General features: G+C 49.1%; 1 protein-coding gene across 4 annotated transcripts in view; it reads left to right on the plus strand.

Annotated features, from left to right (window-relative positions):
• Positions 1 to 20,780, plus strand: part of tcea1 (transcription elongation factor A (SII), 1) — a 79,186-nt gene that overhangs the window by 46,171 nt on the left and 12,235 nt on the right. For all 4 annotated transcript variants that reach the window (XM_072467756.1, XM_072467755.1, XM_072467754.1 and 1 more), the window contains exons 3-5: positions 3,575 to 3,680; positions 8,855 to 8,942; positions 9,652 to 9,797. In XM_072467756.1, coding sequence (XP_072323857.1) covers positions 3,575 to 3,680; positions 8,855 to 8,942; positions 9,652 to 9,797 — 340 coding nt within the window. The remainder of the gene's footprint in view (positions 1 to 3,574; positions 3,681 to 8,854; positions 8,943 to 9,651; positions 9,798 to 20,780) is intronic.

Consider the following 20,780-nt stretch of genomic DNA (forward strand, 5'->3'; position numbering starts at 1 on the left):
GTCACATTCAGTGCCTACTTCCGCCTGCGATAAATCACCCATATTCGCCCCTGTTTTCCAGTGGTGGTCTTGCTGGTCTCCAGTTCTTCAGCTAGTGTCCCAAAAGCTTCAATTTAATCTTCTCTCCTTCATGTCGAATTACTTCATGGCCTCTTCTTATCTCTGTAACCTCTGACCACCTTTCAAGATATGCTGCATTCCTCCAATTCCGATCTCTATCCCTTACTCAATCCTTTCAACCACCATTGACAATCATGCCTTCAGATTCATATGCTCTGTAATTCCACCCTGCGCCTCTCCATTTATTTATTTGGAAGCTCCGTCTTAAAACCTTCCTCTTTGACCCAGCTTTTAGTCCCTTCTGCTATTAGCTCCTTCTTTAACTTGGTGCTGATTTCCATCCGAGTATGCTTATGTGGGATGCTTTTCCAAATTAACTGCACTATATACATAGAAGTTTTTGTTGGCCGGCTATAAGTGAAGTGAAGTCACCATTGTCCGAGATGACCATAGGTCATAGGCTGGTGGTGATTAACCGAAGGATCACCACCACAGTTCGGGCGAGAGACAATGTTGAGGTTCATGAATAACATCAATAAGTACAGGAAGTGAACCCTGTTGGCCTCACTGCATCACAAGCTACCTGTCCAGTAAACTGAGCTAAACCAGCCCCCACCAGCTGTAAGTGGAAATCAGCTTGATTGTTCCATTTAAGTGGCAAATTGAGGGATGTAAATTGCAAATAAGCATATTTAATTCTTGTAATCTGTTGCATGCAAAAGACAGGAGATTAATGCGTACTGTGAGCCTTACTTAGTTGGGAATCTGTTCGTAATGGTTGGGAATCTGTTCGGAATGGTCCATGCTGAAGATAATATAGTGAGAAATGGAAAATTCTGACTATGTTCCAAAAAATAAGAGAATGCAGATGCTTTGATGATTTTCTGACCTTTTTGTGCTGAGTTAAGATAGTGTGAAATTGGCCCTGGAAGACCTGGACAAAGTGGTGCAACTGATCAAAGCAAGGATTGAGGGAGTTGGAGGAGGGGTTGGAGGCCTTGGGTGGGGACAGCAGGGCAGCACGGTAGCCTTGTGGAGGGCAGCACGGTAGTCTTGTGGATAGCACAATTGCTTCACAGCTCCAGGGTCCCAGGTTCGATTCTGGCTTGGGTCACTGTCTGTGCGGAGTCTGCACATCCTCCCCGTGTGTGCGTGGGTTTCCTCCGGGTGCTCCGGTTTCCTCCCACAGTCCAAAGACGTGCAGATTAGGTGGATTGACCATGATAAATTGCCCTTGGTGTCCAAAATTGCCCTTAGTGTTGGTTGAGTGGGGTTACTGGGTTATGGGGATAGGGTGGCGATGTTGACCTTGGGTAGGGTGCTCTTTCCAAGAGCCGGTGCAGACTCGATGCACTGTAAATTCTATGATAATCTATGACCACCATACTGGCTGGGTGGGCTAGTTAACGAGAGTGCAGTGGGGGTTTGTCAGGAGGTAGGGGAGGGGGATGGGGTTGATGTTTTATTTGGGAGAGGAGAGTAGGGGATGAGGGTTGCTGACAAGGGTGTGGTTGATGTGGCACAGTTGAAAAAGGATCGCTGATGGTGGACATCAGAGGGCGGGCCTAGAGAGTTGCGAGACACCGACCGGAGGCTGGCCCAAAAGGGATATGGTTGATTGGCGGGAGGGGGGGGGGGGGGGGTTGCGAGGAGCCCTCTGACCAGGCTGGTCACGTGGAATGTGAGGGGGCTGAATGGGCCAGTCAAACGGTCATGTGTGTTCGCGCACCCGAGGAGTCTGAAGGCAGACGTAGCCTTTTTTGCAGGAGACGCACTTGAAGATAGGGGACCGGATGGGGTGGGGCAGGTACTCTAGACTGGCTTGAAGATTGTGGGGGGGGGTTCCAGGTGGGGAACATTGTGGAAGATTCGAGGGGGCCGGGAGTTCGTAATGGTGAGTGGGAAGCTGGAGGGGATGCCGGTGGTTCTGGTACACGTTTATTCCCTACACTGGGATGATGTAGATTTCATGAGGTGGGTGCTGGGGAAGATCCCAGACCTGGACTCGCACCGGTTGACCATGGGAAAAGGGGATTTTAACAAGGTTATTGAGCCGAGTTTGAACCAGTCGAGCCCGAGGTCGTTGATGGTGTCAGCAGTGGCGGAGGAGCTGAAGGGTTTCATGGAGCACATGGTGGGGTGGATTTGTGGAGGTTTGGGAGTCCGAAGGTGAAGGAATTCTCATACTTCTCCCAATTGCATCAGGTGTACTCCCAGATTGACTTTTTTTGTGCTGGATAAGGTGTTGCTGGCAGGGGTGGTTGGCTCGGGGTATTTGGTGACCGCACACCGCACTGGGTGGATATGCGAGTGGATTGGGAGGGGGGGCAGTGCCCACAGTGGAGGCTGGATGTGGGGTTGTTGGCGGATGAGGAGGTTTGTGAGCGGGTGAGGGCAGCCATCTGTGGGTATGTGGAGCCAAATTATACGGGGAAGGTCACGTCCGCCACACTTTGGCAGGCACTCGAGGCAGTGGTCGGGGGGAGTTTATCTCAATTGGAGCACATAGGGAGAAGACAGAACAGGTGGAGATGGCAAGGCTGGTAGATGAGATCCTGAGGGTGGACAGAAGGTGTCCGGAGGTCCCGGAGGCAGGGCTGAAGGAGAGGCAGAGGCTCAGATGGAGTTGATGGATTGGGAGGTGGCACTGGGGAGATAAAGCGTAAATGGGAGGAAGAGCTGGGAGGGGAGGTGGAGGCCGGGATGTGGGCTGAGGCCGGGATGTGGGCTGAGGCCCTGCGGAGGGTGAATGCGCCCTCGTCGTGTGGAGGCTAAGCCTCATTCAGTTTATGATAATTCATCGGGCACACATGACGGTAGCACGGGTGAGTCAGTTCTTTGACAGGGTAGAGGATAGGTGTGGACGGTACTCAGGGAGGCCTGTGAATCACGACCACATGTTTTGAGCATGACCGAAGCTAATGGGGTTCAGGCAGGGGTTTGCGTACATAATGTCCGAGGTGCTGGGGGTGAAGATGGCCCCGAGTCCAGTGGTAGCGATATTTTTTTAATATGTTTTCAATTAAGTGGCAATTTAGCATGGCCAATTCACCTACCCTGCACATCGGTGTCGGAAGACTTGAAGGCCCTGGGGGTGAGGGAGGCCGATGTTTTGGCCTTTGCCTCCCTGATAGCCCGGAGACAAATCTTGCTTGGATGGAGGGACTCGGAGCCGCCGAAAACAGGATTGTGGGTAGCGACCTGGCGGAATTCCTGAGGCTGGAAATGGTTACGTTCGTTAAGAGTGGGCTGGGTGATGGGTTCACCCTGAGGTGAAAGCCGTTCATTAATTTCTTTAAGGAGGATTGAGGGGCCAACAAGGGGGAGGGGTAAGGGTGTTCAAATGAGGAAGACAGGATGATAAAAGGGGGTGATGGTGGGGAGTGGGGGGGGGGGGAGTGGGTGTTGGTTATTTATAATGTTTTACAATTTTTCTTCTGTTTTGGTTTGTTTTTGTGAAAATGCATGAATTTTATTATTTAAAAAAATATATATCTCTTCATTTGTTTCATAGTCTACCAGAATTGGGATGTCTGTAAATGCCATCAGGAAACAGAGTAAAGAAGAAGATGTCATATCGTTGGCAAAATCTCTTATTAAATCCTGGAAGAAACTCTTGGGTACGGAACTATAACTCAAAATAAATTATAATAGTAAAAGCAAAATACTGCAAATGCTGGAAGCCTGAAATATAAACAGAAAATGCTGGAAAAACTCAAAGGGTCTGGCAGCATCTGTGGAGAGAGAAAGGAGAGTTAACATTTTGAGCCCGTGATGACTCCATTTCAGAGAAAAATTAGAATTCTGTTGTTGCCCCATTTAATTTCTTAGTTAAAAATGCACTCATACTGCACTCTATAAAATAGGTATTCTTACAATTCAGGTTTGATCCTGGCCCAGGTCACTGTTCGTGTGGAGTTTGCACGTTCTCCCCATTTCAGTGTGGGTCTCACCCCCACAACCCAAAGATGTGCCTGGTAGGTGGTTTGGCCATGCTAAATTGCCCCTTAATTGGAAACATTTTTTTAAAAATTAGATAATTCTATCGAAACCTTTGCTAAACAATATGACAGAAACAAAGACAAGGAATCACTTATTTCTCCTCTCTACACATTGCAGAGCTGTTGGAGGCTTTTTAGAAATGTTTTTTTAAGTGGAAAATGTCTGATCGGAGTAGTGAAATTCAGTGCATTGCCTATTTTGTGCTTGCCTGTTCTCTTTGTTATACTTTGTGAATGTACCAAATGTAGATGTATTTGTGTTTTTGAAATCTCCTGCATTCTTGTATTATTTCTTCTGTTGAAGTTGGATTTTTATCCAAATTTCTGTGTCATTTGATCAACACTATTACTGTTCTGCTGCTTTAAATCACAGATATGTTAGGTTTAGTGGTTCAAAGCAAAAACGTAAAATGCATGAAGTCATGGGCAAATTTGTTGATATTTTTTTTAAATTAATTTACGGGATGTGGGTGTCGCTGGTTAGGCCAGCATTTATTGCCCAACCCTAGTTGCCCTTCAAAAGGTGGTGGTGTGTTGCCTTCTTGAGGCGCTGCAATTCTTGAGGTGTAGGTACACCCACTGTGCTTTTAGGGAGGGAGTGCCAGGATGTTGCCCCAGCGACAAGTGAAGGAACGGCGATATATTTCCAAGTCGAGGTGGTGAGTGACTTGGAGGGGAACCTCCAGATGGTGGGGTTCCCATGTATCTGCTGCTCTTGTCCTTCTAGATGGTAGTGGACATGGGTTTGGGTTTGGAAGGTGCTGTCTAAGGAACCTTGGTGCGTTACTGTAGTGCATCTTGTAAATAATGCACATGGCTGCCCCTATTCGGCGGTGGTGGAGGGTTTGAATGCTTGTGGAAGGAGGAGTAATCAAGCTGGCTGCTTTGTCCTGGGTGGTGTAAAGCTTCTTGGGTGTTGTTAGAGCTGCACTCATCCAGGCAAGTGGAGGTTATTCCATTACATTCCTGACTTGTGCCTTGTAGATGGTGGTCAGGCTTTTGCGGGGGGGGGTCAGGAGGTGAGTTGCTCGCCGTAGGATTCCTAGCCTTTGATCTGCCCTGGTAGCCACAGTATTAATATGGCTAGTCCAGTTCAGTTTCTGATCAATGGTATCCCCCAGGATTGTGGGGGATTCAGCATCGGTAATGCCATTGAATGTCATGGGGCGGTGGTTAGATCCTATCTTGTAGGAGACCGTCGTTGGCTGGCACCTGTGTGGCGCAAATGTAACTTGCCACTTGTCAGCCCAAACCTGGATATTGTCCGTATCTTGTTGCATTTGGACGTGGACTGCTTCGTTATCTGAGGAGTTGCAAATGGTGCTGAATATTGTGCAGTCATCCCCACTTCTGACCATATGATGGAAGGGAGGCCATTGATGAAGCAGCTCAACCCATGCAGACACGGGGAGAAAGTGCAAGGCCGGAATTGAACCCGGGTCCCTGGAGCTGTGAGGCAGCAGTGCTAACCACTGTGCCACCCTTGTTGCAATTAAGGAGGCGTAAAACTGTGGTGAAAAGAGCTTATGCTCAGAACACATTCAGCAGGAGGAGGCCATTGCTGTTGAAACTGCCAACCCCATTTTTTCCAATGACACCTACCCATGCCCAGTGATCTGCACAAACTCTTGCGTTGAAGTTACTAAAAATGGTAAACTGGTCTGACTTAGGTACAGTAACAATCCAGGATTGGAGGTCATCATAGAATTTATATTTGACTTCATCACGCTTGCTCAAGATAGGGGCATATGCAGTAATGACAGTTGCTTGCCTGTTGTTTTACAGGTAAAGTTTAAGTACCACCAGATGATCTTGGAAAAGCAGGCCGACTCAGTATGGAGATGGTTCATGAGAACGAAGCTCACACCAGTATCACGCCGTTTTTCTTTTCACGGCTACTCAAAACAACGTGTAACCGCCACTGATTTCCTTGAACTGACTCCTCAGGGAGACGAGTCTCAATGAGGGACATAATCTGGACATTGTATGTAGCCAGTACTCGATTAGCCAGGGCAACATTTTCCTTCAGTCAGTCAGCTATGGTGTTTTCCATGAGGATATGCACGTTCCATGTGCCAATGGTGACCAGTGTCACCTTTACTTTTTTGAGGTTGACTGAAGACCATGTTGGTGGAATCTGCTGGCCAGAGTTGGTGAAGCAGTATTTAGGGCACCTTTTCTAGCCCCTCCCCCATACTTGGGAGGTGAGCAGTGTTCTGAAAATGGCATTTCGGGATTAAATGGGAGCGATTTAATGGGGGGAAAACAGTCCCGTTTTGGACACGATTAGCAAGGTGTCTCCCAGCACTTGCAGCGCCAACAATGAGCCCACTATTAAATGGGACTCTGCTTGTTTTCTCCGAGGCCACACTTAGACCCATTTCCTACAGCTCGCCAGCGTAGTAAGAATAGGGCCGATCTCTCGACCCCACCCCTCCATCGCCGTCGACAGATAACCCCATCAACGCCCAAAATGACCTATCGGGGGTTCTCATGCCCTTCCGCACCCCACCTCGTAAGGGCAGGGCACCCCCGGGCCCGATTTCTGATGCGGGCAACCCGGCACACAGGCACCTTGGTGCTGCCAGCCTGGCTGTGCCACCTGGGCACCTTGACCGTGTCAGTGTGGCATTTACAGGTTGCCAGACTGAGTGCCAGGGTACCAGTGTGCGCGGAGCCCGACCCCTCCCTTGGCCCTCCAATCACCTGGGAGACCCCCCCAAGGTATCGGTACACCTGTTGCATGTTTGTGGAAACCAGTGCTAAACGGCGCCATGGCGGAGTCTCCGAGGCGAGACTGTTCCATCCCATGTCTCGGATAACTCCAGTGTAGACGTTTTCAAGTGAACTAACTACTCACTTGAATATGCAAATCTGGATCCCATTGATGGCGAGATCAAGATCTTGTTCGGGATTTAATGGCCTCTCTGCATCACTGGTTGGGCGCAACGAGGCCGATAGATTGCGCCCAACCAGTAAATAAGGGTACCAAAACTGCTGTCAGTGCTCCAGATGTGGTCTCACCAGTACCTTGTGCAGACGCCGCAAGACTTCCCTACTTTTATACCCCCAACTCCCTTGAAATAAGGGCCAACATTCCAGTCACCTTCCTGATTACCTGCTGCACATGTTTAGTGCAGAAGTGCCCCAAGTCCCTTTCTGTTGCAGCTTTCTGCAGTTTTTTTCCATTTAAATAATACTCTCAACTTCACATTTTCCCACATTATACTCCATTTGCAAATTTTTTGCCCACTTATCAATCAATATCTCTTTGCAAACAGTTTGTATCCCTCTTGCAACTTGCCATTCTACATCTGCCTTCTTGAGAGAGATTAGGTATGGGAAACAAATGTTGGCCTAGCCAGTGATGCTCACATTCCATCAACTTTATAAAAAAAATTTAAAAAATCTGTTTCGTGCTTGTTTTCACCCTTTGGGGCGAAATGGGAACTATGTTCCATGTGGAGACCAGTACTGGTGGCACTCGCCTGAGGGCGCCAAGGCGAAGGGGATAGATCCCAATGCCTTGGTTACCTCAGGGAACTGCATATTAGAGTGAGACTAGCTGTATCGCTCTCAAATGCAGATTTGTCAAAAAGTGATCCTGCACACAATGGGTGGGCTTCACATCGCCACATCTCGTGAGATCGCGTTAAATCCCTGGGCCGGCGTCTTCCGGCAACTACCAGTCACGTTGTGCTGCGGCATGCTGCTTTTCGGGTGCACCATAACCGGTAGATTGCACCCTGTATCTTTACAGAGGTCCTTGCTGTCTGCTATGAAAATTGAGGTCGACAAGGTCATTGTGGATACGTTTCCAACGCTTTGTTAACTGCCTCCTGCCTGGTTTTTGCCAGATATGGGGAGTTAAAATTTGAGCCTGATTTGTATTTTGATCGGCTTTCTTGTCTTTCTGGCTGTTGGTGGATAAAAGCACAAACTTATAGAATTCAACAAAAAGTTCCAGGTGTATCCAGGGAGCAAGGATGACATTGCCAGAGCACAATTTCTGTTCAGGACCAGTTCAGCTGAATTATGAGTTGGACCCCGTATATGGTTGACATGGAACCCATAGTTGTAACATCTGCATGCTCGAAACTGCATTTCTGAGGTAGCAGGCGGGGTGAAGTAGCACCTGTGGTTTGCCCTGTATTTTAACATGTTTTCTATCAGACTGGGATTTTTAAAGCTGACACAGGTACAAATAGCAGAATAAAACCCTGCTGGACCTCACATTAACAAAGTGGTTTTCAAACGTTCCATCTTTTAAATAGTAGCTGAGATATTCAGGAATTTTCTCTGTTGTTTGCTGTCAGTACTTTTTTAAAAAAAATACACTGTAGAACTGCAACATGGCTGTTGCTGAACTCATCGTTTTTCAAGCAGTTTTTATTTAAAGCTTTTCCATAGGAATGCACATCAAATCCTTTGCTTCTTTAGTGGTCAGATGTGAACAATGTAGAACTGGTTTTATTTTGCAAACCCATAACCCCCACCTAACCTGCACAACTTTGGACACTAAGGGGCAATTTAGCATGGCCAACCCACCTAACCTGAACATCTTTGGACTGTGGGAGGAAACCGGAGCATCCGGAGGAAACCCATGCAGACATGGGGAGAACGTGCAAACTCCACACAGAGTCACCCAAGGCCGGAATTGAACCCAGGTCCCTGGCGCTGTGAGGCAGCAGTGCTAACCACTGTGTCCCCACCGTGTGTCACTGATGTCTTATAAAGTACCTTTACTTTTTGAAGGTTTAGAAATGGTGTTTGATTCAAATGCTGTTTTGCAGATGGACCATCAGCTGAGAAATCCTCAGAAGAGAAGAAAAGGGATTCTGTATCCTTGGCACAAAACAGTCCAGAAGCAAAAGAAGAAAGGTGATAGCTTTGTGCAATGAAATTCAGGGGAAAAAACTGCATTAGAGCTTCTATTAGCTTCTAACAGCCACCTTCACCACCCTGTCCTCACCTGGGTGGGATAGCGCTCTTGGGATTGCCTCATACAAGATTCCTCATATTAACCATTGTGGGTGGGAGACCTGAACTTCACCCCCTCCCCAAACACCTCAATGGTTTCTTGATTTACTCTTTGCAGTGGTTGTTAACGAGCCTTTCTTGGAGTTTGCACTGAATTAATGCCGTTAATTTGTCAAATGACAAAACTCCCCTCGACCAATCCCTACCGGACAGGATTGGTGAGGAATGATGAAGTTCTCCCAGGCTTTTCCCCTGATGACGGTCTTCACACTGTTAGCTCAAAGTGTATCTTTACTAAAAATTGGGGCAAAATTAGATACTGGAGGAAATAAGTGTCGCCACCAATCAGTGACTGATCTTAACTTGCCTAATATTAATATTGGTCAAAGGATCACTGGAATTAGCCATCACTGTAACTAGGGCACTCACAAAGACAAATCAAATTTAATGCTCCTAAAACCTTTGCTTGCGGTTATTTTGCTTTATTTTAAACATGTTTATACATTAGCAATGCTTTAGAGAATACCGTTCTTGTGGAAGTCATTGCAAAATGAAAGGAACTTTATTCAATGCCCAACAACCGTGCCATGTTTTTGTTTCTTTTTTATAGTTCAGGAAGTAATTCTAGTAACCCTCATGAAGCATTCTATACTCCATCCCCTTTTCAACTAAAAAGTTATCCTCAGGCTCCTTTCACCACGGACTCAGTGCGGATCAAGTGTCGAGAATTGTTAGCTGCTGCAATGAAAACGGATGGTAAGCTATACACCAACTAATTTTAAAACCGAGAGCAATTTTGAAATAATTTTATAACTGAAATAATTTAAAAATGGAATGGGCCTTGGCTCAATGGTCGCACTCCCACCTTTGGGTTTGATTCCCATGCCAGATACCCCCGGCAAGCAGAAGGAGGCATTTTTGTCTCGGAATGACATCTTGCCCCCGCCATGGGACACTGTCGTCCAATGGGGGTGTGAGCGCTTCTCTTCCCCCAATCCCTCTCCACCCCCTTTGATCCTGGTCCCAACGAACGGATAAGAGCTTTTGCCTCTGAATACTTTGTTGACATCAGTGAGGTACTCGGCATATAATGAGAGTGGACGGCGACACCCTCATCGTATCCAACTGGTTCTCCTGATAATTGGGTGTTGTGAGTCAATCTTATGACTTGTCCACAAAATAATTTATTTGTTTTGGGAACAATCCAAAGCATGATCCGTGGGATTTAGAAGCAGTCGAAGAAAGTTTCATGTGCTGCTAGGTGTTGAAGAGAAATAATTTGGAAAATATTTTTATAATAATCGCTTATTGTCACAAGTAGGCTCCAATGAAGTTGCTGTGAAAAGTCCCTAGTCGCCACATTCCGGTGCCTGTCCGGGGAGGCCGGTACGGGAATTGAACCCGCGCTGCTGGCCTTGTTCTGCATTACAAGCCAGCTGATTAGCCCACTGTGCTAAACCAACCCCAGCAATAGCAATAAAAATAATTTTATCAATCCTTTTCCAATTTTTGTGTTTGTTTTCTTTGGGGTGTGATTTTTGGAGATTGTTTAATGCCCCCAAAAATCCAAGTACGCCTTATATTTTCATAAGATTGTATAAATGAGTTTTGCAAATATAAACAATAGACCATTTATTTTAAATATGGTATGCTGTAAATCATGTTTATATATTGTATTTCCAGCCTTAAATTAGCATTTTATGGGGTGTCTGTTCACCAGCTGATTTAATTCCATTTTATTAAAATAAATGGAAAGTCAAACTGAAATTAGCATGAGATCTCAGTCACTGGGCCCTGCACTGCAGATGCCTTTGGAATAATCATGGGCACCGTGACAACAGCAGTTCCAAAATGGTATCCTGCAGCACTGCACAGATGTGGGCTGTAGACTACAGCCCAGCCTCAATGTTTTCACTTATGCGATGATAGGACTTGGGTGGTAATGCTTTTTTATAAGCTTGCCTGTGAACTTTGTATCATAGGGCTCTACAGCTGAGGAAGAATGTGAGCTAACTTCCGAGAGTTGTAGGATCATACAGCACAGAATGGAGGCCATTGTGATCACCATGTTTGCTCCTTACTGCTCGCTTCACTTATTCCTCCTCAATCATTTTCAGCACCTTACCCTGTCTCGCTGCCGAATTTAGAAATTTACTATATGTTGATCCTTGCACTTATTGTCAAAATAAGAATAACAAACATTTGAATGTCAGTCTGTGAGAAATGGCATGTTAGGGCGGGCGTTACTTTACGGCAGTTTGCAGAGTGCGCAGATTGTGACATCAGTGAGTGCTTATCACCAATTTGATACACCGCCAGCTATCTTGGACCTCACTTACCTGAACCTCTCTTAAACAAAGAGTTAAGCATACACTCAGCAGTATGAGGGACCCCTCTAATGCTATATAAAGGCATCCCTCTAATGCTATATAAAGGCATCATCATCCAACTTCCATTTAGTTGCTTTTCACTATCTCCTGCTCTGACAGAGATGGTGGAAGTACTAGGTTGTGGGAGGAATTGTGAAAGTTGGTTTAATCTGCAGGGAGTGGTGCTGGATATTGTGAATATGTTGCGTGTTTCTTAAAGATTTCTGAGTACACCACTTTCTCCCAGTCACAGGGGGACCATAGTTGCAGTTTCCCTTGTGCGGCATCATCAGAGGGAAATGGTGCAGAGGCAACAAAGAAGACCAGCTTCTTGCAGAGGAACGACGAGGAGTAAGGACCTCAGTAGGAGGCCTTGTCCACCTAGAATCTTCAGGGAGCACTTCCACCTGCACCTAAGCCAGGAGTGATGCATTTGGCAGCAGCACCTTACCGAAATGGTGGCCAGAACTGTGCCACCTTTTGGAACCAGCCCTGCAGCCTCAGAGCAGGGTGAGAAATATATTGCCATTGGGCATCAAAATGACTGGGGCTGGAATGCTTTGTGAGTAAATCTGTTCAGGCTGAAACAGCATTGCAAATCTTTAACAGTTTGTTGGTGATCCCTGCATCCTGGCGGTCACTAAGCCTCAGCATGCTAGGTTAAGGGTCCTCTCTCTCAGCGAAGCAGGAGGATGAGATGCATGGTTTTACAAGGATAGCAGGCTTTTCCCATAGTGCATCAATTACATGCATCTGGCTTTGTAGGTGCCACATTGCAGTGGGGAGGGTGGGATTTACCAAAACCGTAAAAGTTGCCACTCTTTCAGCGTGCAGTTGGTGTGCGACCAAGTGCAGAACATCATACAGGTGGATGTCTGCTATACTGGCAGCAGGCATGATGCTTTCATCCTGCGCTAGTCCACTGTACCAGCAATCTTCCAGCCACCACATCCAACTGGAGATGGCTGCTTGCCGACAACTGCTAATGGCTCAACCCCAAACTAATGACTGCAAACCCCCACACGCTATTAGCATTCATACAGCAAGGACTATGCTGCAGCGAGGAAGGTCATTGAGCAGATTATTGGCAGGACAAAACAGTGGTTCTACTGCCTAGACCATTTTGGGAAAGGAGTCCTTTAGTAGTTACTGGCTCCTGTATGACCTTCCATGACAGCACCTGGGCGTTGCATAGATTCTTCCTGGGCTGTAATGGAAGCGGAGACATCGACAATCAGACACCGCATTGTGGATGGGCTTGAAAGTGTTCCCATGGAGATGGCTGTCACATGCACACTGGTGAAGATGGGCTCCAAGCTCTGTGCAATGTTCTGCCAGGGTGGAGCCTGTCTCTATTGACAGCACTTTGTCAATTGACAGTGCATGCCCACCTGGCCCACTGGGTGAAGGTTTTGTTTGAAGATTCACCTGGAGATGTCTGCAGCAATCTGCTGTGCAGCCTGAGCCTCGAGAAGCACTAGTCTCCAGACATGTTGATAGAGCTGATTATCTTCCTACGGATCCTGTGTGAGGGGTCTCCCCTCTTAACTGAAACTCGATGCCCGAACCATCTGCCCTATGGAGGGTTATGTGGCTGAGGAGAAAGCAGCTGGTGCTGCTGCTACTCCTGGTATTGCTCCTGCTGCCGGAGGTCTTGGCAGTGAGTGGCCTCTGATCTTGCCCCTGAACAGAGGTGGAATGTGAAGAAGCATAAGCTGCTCCCATGTCATATTGAAGACTGATAGCAGGGAAGTACAGCTGAAGGTGTAAACTGCTGGTTAGGGTGGAGGTATGGGTTTAAGTAGGGTGCTCGTTCCAAAGGCCGGTGCAAACTCGATGGGCTGAATGGCCTCCTTCTGCACTGGAAATTCTATGATTTTATGGACAAGTGTAATGCCTTCCCAGCAGTTAGCAATCGCCTGTCAAGCAGTGAAAGCATTCTACGAAAGAAACGCTTTGAACATACTTCTGGTGGCGATCGCGAACGGAGCGGCCACAGCAAAGACGCTCCCCCACAGCCACAAAATCACGGCTTTTTTGGGGGGGTTTTCCCGGGGAATTTTTTAAAAAAATAAAAATTATAATTCTTTAGACCCCGCGAATTCGGCCCTGCCCAAGCGCCAAAGCTCCGATCCACGGAGCTGGAGAAGGAGAGAAAAAAAAAGGAGAGACTGGTCCCGGTGAGCTGCACGTGGAGGAGTGGGGATCGCTCAGAAATGGCCTGAAATTCGGAGCACGCAGAGGATCACAAGAATAAAATAAGAATTTTTAAATTCAACCTTCCTTGTTCCTCTCCTGCAAATTGTTTTTAAAAAGGAAAACGTTTTTAAAGTGGGAAAAAAAACTTACAAAAAAAAAAAAAAAATCTCTTTATATAAAAAAAAATCGTTTTTAAGAGGAAGGCACAGACCGAAATATGCCTCCCAATAATAATTTGAGGGGACGGCGAGATGTAAGAAGGAACAGCGGCGAAGGAAAAAGCAGGAGCTGCGGCCGCGCAGACCGATGACCCCACTGGGCGAGGCGGAGGTTCAGGTGAATCAGGAAGCAGAAAAGCTGGCGAGCTGAGCAGGGACAGGACGCGGCGACCATCCCCCCCACCCCGCACGGGGAGGAATGGAGAAGCGTGCTGAAAACGGAAATAAATGCCATAAAGGAGGAGATAAAAACGGAAATAAATGCCATGAGGGAGGCACTCAGGACGGAGCTCCACACAATGATGAAGGAGATGCTGGCGGAGACAACAAAAGAAATGCAGCGAATCATCAATGGCCTGGAAAGGAAGGTGGAGGTGCAGGAGAAAACTATTCAGGAGTTGGAAAGGGCCGCCTCGGACCAGAGCGACAGGATGGTAACTCAGGAAACCGAGGTGAAAAGGCTGGTAACGACCCAGGGGAGCCTAAGAGGGAAAGTAGAGGACCAGGAAAATAGGTCCAGACGGCAGAATGTTAAAATAGTGGGTCTGCCAGAGTGGATGGAGGGCAGAGATCCAACCGGCTACGTCACCCAAATGCTGGGCAAGCTAGTGGGAAGGGAGAAGTTTCCATACCCCCCAGAAATCGACAGGGCGCACAGGTCGCTCCGACCCAGGCCCAAAGCCGGGGAGCAGCCCAGAGCGATTATCGTGAAGCTGCACAGGTTCCAAGACAGGGAAAAAATCCTAAAGTGGGTCCGGCAGACGAAAGCGAGCACGTGGGAAGGGAAGAACATAAGGGTGTACCAGGACATCGGGACGGATCTGGCCAAAAGAAGGACTGAATTCAACAGGGCCATATCAGCACTCTACAAAAGTAATGTGAAATTTGGGATGTTATTCCCGGCCAAACTCTGGGTAACATTTGAGGGGAAGGAGCTGTTTTTTAACACCCCAGCGGCAGCGGAGGAGTTTGTTAGAGCAAAGAAACTGGGGGCGGGACAGCCGCAACGGCCATCATGAAAGTGACGGGGATGGAAAAGAAAGGAAGAATCGGAACAAAGAGCAGCGGGCAGACCGCAAACAGAGACAATACGATCACGAGCTGTACACACTTATTTGGTGCACTGTGCTGACTCGTTCCCGGGCTCGTTCCACCTCTCAATGCAATGGGGGGGAGCGAAGCAAGGTGAATGAGTGTGAAAAAGGCGGACAGGAGGGCGAGACGAGGGCTAGCAAAAGGAAGGTAAAACAGGGCAAGTGCTGGGAGGGGGGGCCACCGTGCTAGCGAGGAGGGCTAACATGGGAGGACAGGAAGAAAGGAGGGCCGCGGTGCGCTTCAGGGTAGAGGGAGTGCCTGGCACAAAGAGATGGGGGGGCAGGGCAAAAGGGGGGGAAGAACACAGGTGGGGAACAGAGGAACAGGAACTAAGGGAGGGGGAGAGGAGTCGGGGGGAGCGCAGAACAAAAGTGAAGCAAAGGGAAGGGTGAGGTGGATAAGCAGCACGAACACAGGCTTCGGCAGGCATGGAGTAGGGCGAGGAACCAAGACGGTGCCGCAAACAGCCACCCGGGAGGGCTTCAGGACGAAGGGAGACCCTGGAGTGCAGGGGCGCAGCCACATGGTGTACACACAGCTGGCGGCCATGGTGGGTGCCCCCTGGACAAAAGGATACCCTGGGGTCCGACCTCATGGTGAGAGCGGTGACCGCGGCCATTTTGTACGGCCCCCTAACGAAGGGAAACCCCGGAGGGCAGGGGCGCATCCACCAGGTAAGTATGGGTGACCCCGCAGGACCGGGGGGGGTCAAAAAAAACCCACCAGGATTGTTACCTGGAACGTAAGGGGACTCAACAGCCCAGTCAAAAGATCCAGAGTCTTCACCCACCTAAGAAACCTTGAAAGCAGACATAATCTACCTACAAGAGACGCACCTGAGGGAGAAGGACCAACGGCTGGTAAGGAAGGGCTGGGTGGGACAGCCCTACCACTCATGCTACGGGACGAGGGCTAGGGGAGTAGCAATATTAATTAGTAAGAAGACGAGGTTTACGGAAACCAAGACAGTTACGGACCCAGGGGGACGGTACATCATGGTCCGCGGTGTCCTGGAAGGGGTAAATGTGTACGCTCCCAACTGGGATGACACAGAATTCATAAAGAAGACCATGGCAGAAATCCCTGACCTTGACACACTGATCATGGGGTGGGGGGGGACTTCAACTGTGTATGGGACCCACTGACCGACCGATCAAACCCCAGAGCAGGGTAAAAGACTGGCATGGCGAGGGAACTAGGAGCATTTATGGAGCAGATGGGGGCGGTGGACCCATGGAGGTTCCTGCACCCGGGAGAGAAGGAATTTTCATACTTCTCACAAGTACACAAGGTATACACCCGTATCGACTTCTTTGCAGTGGGGAAATCGGTGCTTCCAGGGATCACGGGAACGGAGTACTCCGCGATCGTTATCTCTGACCACGCTCCACACTTATATGGATGTGAGGTTGGAGACAGGCCGTGCTCAGTGCCCCACATGGAGGCTGGTCACAGACCTCCTGGCCGACAAGGCCTTCTGTCAGAAAACCTCGCGGGCCATAGGCGGCTAGGTGAGTAACAACCAAAACGGGAGGTCTCACCCTCCACGTTCTGGGAGGCACTGAAGGCCGTGATTAGAGGAGAGATCGTAGCCTACAAGGCAAGCAGAGATAGGGAAGAGAGGGTGGCCAGGCAACAACTGGTGGACTCCATCCTGGAAGTCGGCAGAAAATACTCCGAGGCCCCGACCGTAGGGCTGCTGGCGGAGAGGAAAAAGCTGCAAATGGACTTTAACCTGCTATCCACTAGGAAAGCAGTGTACCAACTCCGTCAGACCCTGGGGACCTTCTACGAACACGGAGACAAGGCTGGCCGCCAATTGGCTCACCAGCTGAGAAGGCAGGCAGCCACAAGGGAAATAGCACAGGTAAAGGATAGCATAGGCAGACTGGTAACAGAACCAAAGGAGATCAATCGGGCATTTGAGACCTAACGGAGACTGTACACCTCAGAGCCCCCCAATGGGGACGCGGGGATAAAACTGGTCCTAGACGGACTGGAACTACCAGTTGTGGGGGAAGACAGACGGGCGGAGCTGGAAGCACCACTAGACCTGGGAGAAATCATGGAGAGCATCAGCTCCATGCAGGCGGGGAAGGCACCGGGACCCAATGGGTTCCCGGCGGACTTCTACAAAAAATTTGCACCAGTCCTGGCCCCACACCTAAGGGACATGTTCGCGGACTCACTGGCAAGGGGCACCCTGCCCCCAACGCTAGCACAGGCCACAATTTCACTGATACCCAAAAAAGATAAAGACCTGACGGAACGTGGATCATACAGACCCATTTCACTGCTAAACATGGTTGCGAAAATACTCGCAAAGGTCCTGGCCAAAAGGCTGGAGGGCTGTGTACCAGAGGTGGTCGCTGAGGACCAAACCGGCTTTGTCAAGGGTAGGCAGCTCACAGCGAACATCAGGCGGCTGCTAAACGTAATAATGACCCCCTCTGGGGAGAGAACACCAGAGGTGATTGTCTCCCTGGATGCAGAAAAGGCCTTCGACAGAGTCGAATGGAGCTACCTCCTCGAGGTACTTGAATGGTTTGGTCTAGGAGCGGGGTTCACCGCCTGGGTGAGGCTCTTGTACAACGCTCCCAAAGCGAGCGTCCGAACTAACACCACCAGCTCTAAATACTTCCAGCTGCAGAGAGGTACAAGTCAGGGCTGCCCCCTGTCCCCACTCTTGTTCGCGCTAGTCATCGAACCCCTGGCGATAGCCCTGCGGGACGCGAAAAGCTGGAAGGGAATCCGGAGAGGAGACAGAGCACAGAGTCTCACTCTATGCAGATGACCTGCTCCTCTATGTCTCGGAAGCCACAGGAGGGACTGAAGGCAATACTGCAAATACTGAAAGAGTTTGGAACCTTCTCGGGCTACAAACTTAACCTGGGCAAAGCGAGGCATTCCCAGTGAAGCCAAACGGGGGAGGGAGAGAGCAGGAGGGGCTCCCGTTCAAAACAGCCCAGAACAAATTCCACTACCTGGGGATCCAGACAGCCAGAGACTGGACACAGATCCACAAGTGGAACCTCACCAGCCTGGTGGAGGAAGTAGGAAGAGACCTTCAAAGGTGGGGCTCACTCCCACTCTCCCTGGCGGGGAGAGTGCAGACGATCTAGATGAACGTACTGCCAAGGTTCCTCTTCCTGTTTAGATCCATTCCGATCGTCATCCCCAAGGCCTTTTTCCAAAACGTAGACAGTCTAATCATAGCGTTTGTGTGGGGTGGGGGGGGTAAGAACCCGAGAATCCCGAAACAGACACTGCAAAGAAGGAAAATCAAAGGGGGCTTGGCCTTACCAAACCTACAATACTACCACTGGGCAGCAACGGCAGAAAGAGTGAGGGGATGGGTACAAGAACCTGACACAGATTGGGTACAAATGGAGGAGGCATCCTGTAAAGGAACGACCCTCCGGGCCCTGGCTACAGCAGCACTCCCATCCCCCTCAACAAGATACACAACAAGCCCAGTGGTAGCGGCCACGCTGAGAACATGGACCCAGCTCAGACAACACTTCGGGATAACTAAAATGTCCCCCATGGCCCCCATCTGCGGCAATCACAGATTCCCCCCAGCCATGCTAGATACCACCTTCAAAAGATGGAGGCGGGACGGGGGCACATTGACGGTCGGGGACTTCTACGTAGGGCACAGACTGGCGACACTAGACGAACTGGCGAGGAAGTGGAGGCTAGCAAAAGGACTGGAAATGAGACGCCTCCGAATAAAACACTTCCTCCACAAAGAGACAGTGGGGTATCCTGGGGCCCCAGAAAGCACACTACTAGAGGACCGGATAGGCACAAGCAACGAGAAGGGGGGGGGCTATGTGGGAAAATATACAGACAGCTACTGGACAGAGCCCGGACTCCACTGGACGAGATCAGTCAAAAATGGGAGGACGAACTGGGGACAGAGGTAGGATGGGGACTCTGGAGTGAAGCACTGAGCAGGGTGAACTCCACCTCCTCCTGCGCAAGGCTAAGCATAATGCAGCTCAAAGTGGTGCACAGAGCGCACCTGACCAGAACCCGAATGAGCAGGTTCTTCCCGGAGGTGGAGGACAAATGTGAGCGGTGCCAGAGGGGCCCGGTTAACCACACCCACATGTTTTGGGCTTGCTGGGTTCTGGACAGCCTTCTACAAGGCAATGTCCAAGGTTGTGGGGGTGAGGGTGAAGCCATGCCTCATAGTGGCAATCTTCGGGGTATCGGAGCAGCCAGAGTTACACATGGGGAAGGGGCCAACGCCCTTGCTTTCGCTTCCCTAATTGCACGCTGGAGAATCCTGCTCGGCTGGCGATCGGCAGCACCACCCACAGCTGCAGACTGTCTTGCTGACCTTTCGGAATTTCTCCACCTGGAGACGATTAAGTACGCCACCCTTAGGGTCAGAGGAAGGCTTCCTGGACACTTGGGGGCAGTTTGTCGGTCTGTTCCAAAGCCTGTTCGAGGCCAACAATGAGGAGTAACCTAACAAGAATTTTTTTAATTTATTTTTTATTATTAAAACACCAAGATAGATGAATTACCAAAAGACTGTGCAACCCCGGGGGGGGCGGAGGCGGCGGCGGAAGGAAGGCAGGCAGGAAACCACAAGAGATGATTCCACTCTGTCCAGAAAATAAAAGAAAAGCACAGCCGAAGCCGGGGGGTGGGGGTGAACGGGGAAGGGGGAGGAACCATAGACCGATCCAGAGGGCAATGAAAGGCATGTAGGGTCAGTTAAACGAAGGACAAACTAAACCTCTGTATAATAAAGGAAATTAGCGCAGGCGAGAAAAATGTGATATGTATATATATACAACTGTTTATAAATATGAGAAATGCCAATAAAAAGATTTTTAAAAAAAGAAATGCTTTGAACAGTAATCTCTAAATGGCCATCTTCATCGTAACTCATTGAAGGTTTCCCAGCTTCTCCGTTTCATGGCAGAAGCTGTTCCAGTGCACAGTTGGTGAGTGTGGGAGCTGTATGCTGTTGGGAAAAAATTGACTTCTGAATCATTTCAATTGTTTTCCATGCCCACAGATTTGCGCAGCCAGTCCTAGGAAAACCTTGAAAGAGAATGATCACATTGGGATCCAGATCCAACATCAATTTCTGGGACGTTCACTCCACCCATATTCTGGAACCTACCTCCACTGGGCTAGGAAAATTCTGCCATGTTTCTTTTTCCTTAATCTGTTCTCTCTGTGGCTTGTCAACCTTCAGCTCCATTGGCTGGCCAGACGGCAATTCTTTGGTATCTGAAAAGGGGGAAGTTTGGCTATGGCGAGGCTGGGGGAGGACAAAGGCAGGAGTTACATGGTTACATCATCTGCAGCTTGTACATCATAGTTTGCGGAATGACGGTGCAGTAGGGTTTAGCAAGCTGCATAGCCAGGAATATACCTTCATCCTCAATAGCTCCAGCGACACTGCTGGCAATAGCTTCAATAACAGTTTCTCCAGTTATTTCCAGCACCATTGCGCCATGGGGATCGTCAGCACATGCAGTTGTCCCAGCTGCTCCTGGTTTGCAATTCAGCAGCATGTTTGGTGTTGGGCTCCAGTCCACAATCATGGACATGGACAGGCAATATGGATTTTGCAAACTGCCTACATCACTTCAATAGGCGCACTTGTTGCGATTCCCTCTGCCCAATTTCAGGGGCTATCCACTTTAACCTTTGATCTTTCCAGGCTATATTTTCAGTCTAAATAATAATAATATCACTTATTGTCACAAGTAGGCTTCAATTAAGTCACTGTGAAAAGCCCCTAGTCGCCACATTCCGGCGCCTGTTCGGGGAGGCCGGTACGGGAATTGAACCCGCGCTGCTGGCCATGTTCTGCATTACATGAAGGA

This window comes from Scyliorhinus torazame, chromosome 11 (genome assembly GCF_047496885.1).
Source record: "Scyliorhinus torazame isolate Kashiwa2021f chromosome 11, sScyTor2.1, whole genome shotgun sequence".
Lineage (NCBI taxonomy): Eukaryota > Metazoa > Chordata > Chondrichthyes > Carcharhiniformes > Scyliorhinidae > Scyliorhinus > Scyliorhinus torazame.